This window comes from Nestor notabilis, unplaced genomic scaffold, assembly GCF_000696875.1.
Source record: "Nestor notabilis isolate BGI_N333 unplaced genomic scaffold, ASM69687v1 scaffold6733, whole genome shotgun sequence".
In the NCBI taxonomy this organism is placed as follows: Eukaryota; Metazoa; Chordata; class Aves; order Psittaciformes; family Psittacidae; genus Nestor; species Nestor notabilis.
In genome coordinates, this window is record NW_009920511.1 from 2,689 (window position 1) to 11,339 (window position 8,651).

At 50.8% G+C, this 8,651-nt stretch overlaps 1 protein-coding gene across 1 annotated transcript in view; it reads left to right on the forward strand.

Moving 5' to 3' along the window:
* The window catches only part of LOC104402739 (sarcoplasmic/endoplasmic reticulum calcium ATPase 3-like), a 9,698-nt gene extending 2,682 nt beyond the window's left edge, over positions 1-7,016 (forward strand). Inside the window, exons 6-9 of the mRNA XM_010010696.1 lie at positions 140-257; positions 897-1,014; positions 2,777-2,849; positions 6,683-7,016. Of these exons, the coding sequence (XP_010008998.1) occupies positions 140-257; positions 897-1,014; positions 2,777-2,849; positions 6,683-6,758 (385 nt within the window). The 3' untranslated portion in view covers positions 6,759-7,016. The remainder of the gene's footprint in view (positions 1-139; positions 258-896; positions 1,015-2,776; positions 2,850-6,682) is intronic.
* Positions 7,017-8,651: the final 1,635 nt, after the last annotated feature.

Below are 8,651 nucleotides of genomic sequence, written 5' to 3' on the forward strand. Positions count from 1 at the left end.
CAGCAAAGCATGTGACAGCAAAGATGGACAGTCTGGAAGAGAAGGGCTATAGCCTTGTACCTTGGAGAGGAATGGGAACCCCCAGCTTGGGCAGGAGCAGGAGGTTGCTGGAGCTAACACTGTCCCCTTGCTTTGACAGTGTCTCTGAGAACCAGTCGCTGCTGCGGATGCCACCATGGCTCAACATCTGGCTGCTGGGAGCCATCGTCATGTCCATGGCTCTGCACTTCCTCATCCTCTATGTCAAGCCCATGCCTGTGAGTGCCTTCTGCAACCTCTCTGCACAGCCCAGGGCCTCCTGCTGTGGGCTAGGACAGCTCTGGAGCAATCTTTGGGGCTGGAAGCTTCTGGGATGGTTGTCCCCAGCACACACCCTCAGGACCAGGTCTTGAACCAACATGGGGAGTGAGAATCATTCTGCCCTAGAGACTTTTTACCCTAAGTCAGAAGCTCTCTGTATAGGTAATGGAAAGGGACATAGGTATCTCCAGAAAGTGGTTCAGCCCCTTCCAGAGACATCACCTCCCTTTGCAGTCCAAGGCTGGTGATGTCTTGGTTGATGCCTGAGGGTGCTTAAGATGAAGCGTGTTGCTGTGCCCAGGAGGGTTGCATTGTCCCTTATGCCTTGCTATAAGCCCCTGTGAGCACATGAACATACAGTCCTAGCTTGTTCCTCACTTTACCCATCTGCAGATGAGGCCATTTTTGACTTATCTTGGCAAAGAGCCACTTTGGGATCATGACAGACCTTGAAGAAATCCTACTTTTTGGGTTATCTGGATCCTCTGTCCTTGTACATGGGATGACCCCTCTGAACCTGTGCCATACAACAACCTGAACCTTAAAAACTCCCACCTCCTTCCCTACTGACATGTCCAATCCTCTCCATCTTGCAGCTCATCTTCCAGGTAACCCCCCTGAGCTGGCCGCAGTGGGTGGTTGTAATGAAAATCTCCCTGCCTGTTATCCTGCTGGATGAAGGACTCAAGTACCTTTCCCGCAACCACCTGGATGGTGAGCATGGTCTGCAGTACACTGGGTTATGCTTTGCTTGGGGTTCATGCTGGCTTCCTGCTCACCTCCTCTGCTCATGCAGTGTCTGCAACTGAGTGTTCATCTCCCTTTGCTGTGAAAAAGGGACTTTTTCTCCTACCCCCTTCCTGCCTGGCAGAGCAGTTGGTACTTACATCAGCTTGAAATACTTCTTTAGGAGCTGGAGCACTAGGTAAATCTGCCATGTGTGTTTATTCAGCTCCTCTCCAAACTCTGGGAACTGGATCCCTTCAAACAACAAATCAAACACTGGTTTCTAACAGGAATCCCTCCTTTCCCCTCTTCTCAGTCTTCCACCCATCCCTATCTTGTGTTTGCTCCTTCTATGTTAAGATCAGTTGAGAGCTCAACACCTTATAAACTGCTTTTAATGGGATTGCCCTTTGCCAGCACCTCTCAGGATCCAGCCCATGGTGTGCACAGGGGAGAAACAGCTCCTGTGACACAGGGGCAGCAGTTCCAGTGTGCTCCCGGGCTCCGCGCTGTAAATCACAGCATGTGCTTGGGCAACACTCCAAAGAGATGAAATCATCTCTCATTCCTTGCAAAAGATGTTGCTGTAGGTGATATCTCAGTGCTGTTTCCCCTCTCCAGAGGGCAATAAAAGAGGTTTTATTCATTCCTTAGGGTGTGCTTACCCTGCCAGTGATACCAGGGGAAGAAGGGCAGCAGGAACACTGTCCTTGCATGGGGAAGATGTAGTGGCTCTGGGGGGCAGATGAATAACGTGACGGACTGGCTGTCCTTCCACAGCATCACCTTGCTCAAACCTTTTTTCACCCCCTAGCAAACCCGTTTTTTTACCTTCACCCTTTAATAATGAGCCAGAAAAACTGTGCAAAGCCACTCTTGCCTTTCAGGGCTGAAGGCAGGTCCATCCAGCCCTGGCAGGGAGGGGTTTGGGGCATTGTAACAGCTCTGTTTGGTGTCTCATGGAGCAGAACCATGCAAAAACCTGGAAATACAGGATGGGAAATTATTGCAAGTAGGAAATGATCACAGACTGGCTGCCCTCCCCATCAGTGGGTCACAGCTCACAACAGCATTCCTTTCTGTGGCAAGCTGGTGCATTACTGCAGTGCTTGCTCAGAAAAGCCTTCACTGAGACACAGAAGTGCATCTCACAGCCTGAGGTGAGGTTTATTGTGTGATTACAAACAAACAAACAAACCCAGGTCTGGTTTATTGTGTGATTACCAACCTGTAGCAACATTTTCATGGCACTGCTCTGGGCTGGGATGTAGGAGAACTGGTTAATTCCTGGCTGTTGCATCCTGTGCATGCCCTCGGTTCACCATCTGTGATCTGGTGATGAGTCTGTCTTTCTCCCACACTTTGCATTTGTCTGTAAAAACTCAGTGCTGTTGGAGGAAGGGCTTTTCTCTGGCTCTGCCAGCACAGCATGAGCACAGTGGGGTTTCTGGCAGGCAGGTAATCCTTTCTGGTCCCATCACACCAGCTCAGTGTTTCGTCCTCCCATACCATGTTCCCAGCATGAGCTGCCCTCATGCCCGTGGCCATGATGCTGCTGATGCTCACAGGTTGCTCTGTATCACATCCAGCAAGGGTTTCCCATGCTAAGGGCAAAATCACATTTAAACCATCATATTTGAAAGAAATAATTGAAATCTGAATCTGCCAAATTCCTCTGGGCTTTGGAAAACAAACAAAAACCAAGGTCCAAAAGCCACTTTCAAGTGTGGTGTTGTGATTTTTTTACCAGGCATTCTCAGGACAGTAAGACACAAGTGGAGCGGGGAGCACCAGTTGAAAACCTGCAGGACTCCAGAGCAAGGGTTGGCTTTCTTATGTATCTCACCCCTGAATGCTGTATCCCTGTGCTTCCTCCAGAGTCTTGCTCGTGCATGGTGGGAACCTGCTTGGAATGTGGGTGAACGTGGCTTGGAAAACCAGCAAATAACAGAACCCAGGGACCCTGTACCCAGACAGGATCTCCTTTCCCACACTGTCCTCCATGGTTTGCCTGAAAACAAGGTCTAAAAAGCCCATGAAGCAGCTGATCCCATGGCAGTTTTGGCCAGGGGCCAGACAACCACTTGGTCTCTGCAAGGCAAGACTTGCCTTCAATGTGGGACCTTCTGAGGGATGGCCAAAGGTATTCAGTTGAGGGATGCAAATGGATAGCTGTGAGTTGTGCTGATTCAGGTTTTGCATGGAAAAGTTTCTCCTTTGATCAGATTAAGTTGTGTTTCCGTTATGCTGGACTTTCATTGTCCCTTGAAGTGGCAGAAACCTGAGACTTCAGTTTTCACCATGGTCTCAGTGCTTTACATTCCTCTCCCCTTCACCTTGGTCATTTCCAGCCTCTCATCTTGCACACTTTGCATGTACTGCTGCTTCATCCATCTCTGGCCCCTCTGAGGTTTCTGCTGTCTTAGTTTTGGGAGACAATGTGAGTGTGAAACAGCAATTGAAAGGGCACAGCTGAACTAGGTTGGCTCAGTGCAACCTGCAGATGTTCTGGTCAGGAGCATGGAGATGTTCTCCAGGGCCCTCTCGGGTCTGTCACACATGCTGGCAGGCCCAGAAGGACTGACCACCCTCAAGGACCTCTTGCACTAGTACTTTTAATATTTGCCATGCTCTGTGCATTGAAGTGTATTGTTCTTTCTGAGCCCCGTGGTGTGCAGGAGGGAGGTTTCCAGGCATCTATGCCAAGACCTTGCAGGAGGCTCTTTTCTGAGTGGTTCTAAAAAGGTACCAAATCCAGACAGGACACTGAGCTAACCCTAGTGCTCATGTATCTCCATGCACCATCAGCCTGCTGCCATGGCCGCTCCACTCCCCTCCTTCCTTCCTGCACCATCTCTGGGCCTCCTCATCTTCACCCTCTCAGAGCAAACCCATCACAGTGTTGCCACCGTGGTGTCTTCACTTGTTTTCAGCACGTTACAAGCAGCCAGCCGTGCCTGGCTCCTTGGACTTCACCGTTCTTGTCTCTGCCATGGTAAGAGCAGGGGCATGGCAAGAAGCAGGTGCTTCCTGCCACACAAGTGCCTGGGCAGCAGCGTCCCTGAAAATGGGAAGTTCTGATGCAAAGTCATTGTCAGGTTCATGCTGTAACCTCCTCCCAGAGGAGAGCAGCTGGCAGCAGCGGCTGGGTGGTGACAACTGTATCCCGCTCCCTGCCAAGGCCAGCCAGGGCTCTGCATCCCTCTGGGACAGCCTACAGTCTGCAGGGACCACAGTCTCCGTGTCCCATCACGAAACCCCTGCAGCACATAGTGAAGAGGAGCTGCTTGCCCTCATCTCCCCCATGCACCGCACCTGGGGATGAGAGCAGCCCCCCAAAACTCCCATGGGAGCACAGTGCTGCAGCCACCCCCTTTCCCTGTGCCAGAGGCAGGCATCTCTCTTCCCGGGCAGCGGAGAGCCGGAGCCTGTGGCCGTGGCCTGCCCTTGTAGGGTAATCTCTGCGTGGAGCTACCTTGGCTGGGTGCTGGCGCCAGGGGAGGAATGTGTCCCTATGGGCCAAGTCGTTCGCTTGAGCTATGGGATGCTCGGAAGGAGAGTGGCAACTGCACCTTTCAGTGCTGGAATCTCCCCAGGCAGGATCATACAGCTCTGCTGCCTTGCTTTTTAGTATTCTTTGTATTTTCCCTCTCTCCTGTTTTTTATGTGTATGCCATGCTTTAGAAAAGCAAGAGGAAAGGGAAGCTGCTGGTGCTGCTGCCCTGGTATTGCAAAGGGGTGGCAGGAGGATTTCCCTTTTGGTTTTCTCCCAGGGTCTGGGCTGAAGCTCAGCGTGCCCTGGTGCAATGGGGCAGATGTGCAATTCTCAGAGCTATGAGGGCTGCAGCATTTCCTTTGGAGGAGAGAGATCCAGGCTGGTGGCTGGAGCCTGCATCCCTTCAGCATCACTTTCTACAGGGGCCTGTTAAGAGCATCAAAAGCAGTAAGGAAAAACCTCCCCAGAAGCCTCATCTGTCCTGGTGGGGAGCAGATTCTGTAGCACATGAGCTTGTGGTGTTTGGTTGCAAGTTTGCAAGAGTTGAAGGGCTGTGACACCCCTGAGAATGTGGTATGAGGCAGGATCCAGATGGATCACAACCATCTCATCATTCCTGCAAACAGGTCCTCACATCCCCCATGCTCCCGTCACCAGTGTGTGGGGAGGAGAGCCAGACACCAGCACGTAGGGCCCTGCATCCTATTAAAGCTCCAGGGGTGCCAGTTCTCATGGGAAGACCCAGCTCGCTCTGTGTCAGGGGGGACTCAGAAGCCCAAGAGTGACATTCTGAAGAGCATCCACCATGGTTAAAGACTCGCTGTTGTGCTGTAGCTGTGTCCCCATCCTGCCCCTGCCCACCGTGCAGCGCAGCCACAGTGTGAGCTCTCAGCAAAGCGAATAACCACTGCCTGTCACCCAGTGAGGGCTGTTCAGCTGCAGGAGCTGCTGAAAGGACACTCTGTAACACAGAGGAGATTCATTCTGATTATTGCAATGAGGCTTAATACACGATGGTCATCAGTATCCCTGTGACCAAATAGCATCTGGAGGGATGCTGCCCTTGCTGCAGTCAGTTTTATCTCAGGACACGAGGGCTGTGCTCTCCAGCCAGCGCTGGAAGGAAACTTTGGCTGAAGTTGCACAACAGTTTTCCCCCCTCTCTCTGCCCTGTTATTTATTAATTCCCCTGGAAGCCTGTTGGCATCAGGCTTGGCAGCGGGCACGGAGCCTCGCCGGTAACCCCAGGCAGGACCCCTATTTATCAAGAGCACAGTAACGGCGCTGCTCTGCGAGATGTGTTTGGTGATGTGTGCAGTGATGAAAGGCAGAGAAATATGGTCGAAAGATTCATGATAAGTCATTTTTTTCTAACTCTTCTCAGAAAGTGCTGCCATGTGTGTGTTTTTTAAAGGAAAAAAGACTATTCTGGGCAGACAGAGCTGCCCACAGGGTCTCTCCCAGCCTTGGGCTGATGAGTAGCCACTGCCTCAGGGGTCTGGGGACACTGCTGTCAACTGCTTGAAAATTGGGGTTCTAATTGGTGTGAGTCAAGCGCTGGCAGGGATTTCAGTGCTGCTCACACTGAGCTCAAGCTGAACGCTGTAGCTTTCCTTCAGGCCATGTGTTGGCTGTTACCTTCCATCCATCAGTAGCGGGGAGAAGGGAGGAGGGCAGCCCTGGCGCTGCGACAGTGACTGACACAAAACATTGGTCCTTGCTAGTTGTTCTGCAGATACATATGGATGTAAATATATCTAAAGTGTATCTAGTGGGGGGTAAGTGGTGTCAGCCCATGGAGCGGTATCCATCTGTCTGGCTGCAGCAGGGATGGGTGGTGGGATGCAGTGAGCTTCCTCCTCTCTGCGCTGCTGCCTTTCCCTGGCTGCTGCCTGATGCTCTTGTTAGGAGCAGTATGAGGAATCCCTGCCTGCTCGCCTTCCTGCTGTTCCTGCTTGCCTGGCTCCGACCCATCCCTTTTCCTACCTTCCTGAGTGTGCCGAGTCCTTCCTCACCTGGGGACTGGTATTCTCCTTGTGCAGTCCGAGCAGTTGGGGCAGCTCATTCTGGGACCAACCTTGATAACAAAACTAGGGAGCTGGTTTGCTTGTGAACCCTCACCAGTACTTTTTCTCCTTTTCTTGTTTCCCTTCACTTTAGGAGAAGAGGACAAGAAATGAATGACACGAAGGAAACGCTCCTCACTAAAGGATCCCTCACTTGTAACTCGGACTGAAGCCTTGCATGCATGCCCCTCGCTAGAGACCAGCAGGACATGCATGTGTCCAACTACCAGACAAATGCGGGTGACTCGTCGAAAAGAAAAATCCTGATTTTGTTTTGTTCTGTAGCTTTCTTTTTCCTGTACATAGGAGTGCAATTACTGGGCAGCTGGTGTAGGGTTTGGGGACGGAGCTGTGTGGACCTGGGTCATCGTAATGCGGTTCCTTGGGAGTTTGTTCCTGCAGAATTTGAGGCCCTCTTTCCAATTCTCACCCTGATGGAGTGAGCTCACGCCAAGGTGTCCTTCATGGGAGATCGAGGGGGGAACCTGGGGTTTTAGGTGATACACCGAGTGTGGATGAGAGGCTGCATCCCCCATCGGGGTGGGATGCACAAGGGCAGCTCCTGGAGCTGGGGAGGGAGGTGAGGGGGCGATGGGTTGAGATCACTGCCCCTCGATGATGTCCGTGGTGGTGGTGGGTGCTGTGTTTTGCTCCGGTAGCCGCAGTGCCTGCAGGCTGCAGCAGCTCCACAGCACTGCACAGTGTGACCAGTGGTGGTGTGGATCTCACAGACACGTGCTTCTCTGTCGAGATCGGGTGCATGTGGTGGAAGGTGAAGTTCTCCCTATTTATCATGCTGTCCTATTGATCCCTGTGTTGTAGAAAGCCCCACACCTTCTCAGGCTTATCTGACACCAAAGCATGATGTAGTCTTGTCTGTTCTCCTCCAGCCAGCACCTTGTGAGATCCCACCTGCACTGTTTAAGCTGTAGCCCTCTTCTTCATAGGGGCAACCATTTAAAGCCAGGCATGTTCCATCCCTGGAAGTGTTTAAGGCCAGGTTGGACAGGGCCTTGAGCTACCTAGACTAGTGTGAGATGTCCCTGCCCATGGCAGGGGATTGGAACTAGATGATCTTAAGGTCCTTTCCAACTCAAACCATGGGGATGACCGAATGTACATTCCTCATGTCTACTGCTCCCTCCTGGTCATGTTTTCTTTCCTCAGATGATTTTTAACTGTTTCCTTAGGAGGAGTAGAGCTTAAGTCCTTAGGAGCACATCCATGAGTTCTTGTTCTCTGCGTTTGGAAAGCATCCCTGTCTTGCACAGGGCATCCTTGACACCAGTGATCCGCCTTTGAGACAGGAATGAATGTATGCTTGTACATAATGTAGTTCTTTTCTGTGAGCAGTGTTTGTCATGGCATCCCTTTTTATAAGGCACCAACTATATTTTATCCTCCTGGGACTTCTCTGCAGCAGGAGTGACACAGCCTGCAGTGAGAGTTTGTGGATCAGGAATGGATTTTGGGATCCAGTAAACTGATCTTTCTCCATTGAGCTGGAGAAAGAGATAGTCGGGAGCTGATAGCTGAGAAGCTGATAGTGGGTGATTCCTTCTCCAGCTCTCCAAGATCCTCCCTCCTGTTTTCCTCATGTTCCCCTATGATCTGTCCTGGTGATACTTAGTTAGCCAGACCCTTTCCTTTGTCTTAATTCCAGTAGCAGCACTAGAGCCAGGGTTTAACATAGCGTTTGGCTCCTTTGCTGTTGGCTTTTTTCTTTTACTTTTTGCCTCTTGAAAGCTTCCAGTTTCTTTTCTGTTTCCCTTTCACTTGGGCAAGAGCTACTTTTCCTCTGTACAGTAGGTGCCAAATATCATCCCTCCTTTCCTTTCTCCATCACCAGCATTGAAGATGAGCAGAGCCCCCAGACCAATGGGAATGTACAGAATTGTTATACTACTGAGCTGATTTTATTGTACAGAAAACCCTGCATGAAATGTCGTTACTGTATTTAATATATAATGTATTCAAGGAATTTTAATATGGAGCTCTTTAAAAAGATCTTTATAGATACTCTGTGGTTAGAAGATTGTTGCTGATTTTTAATATTATTATAC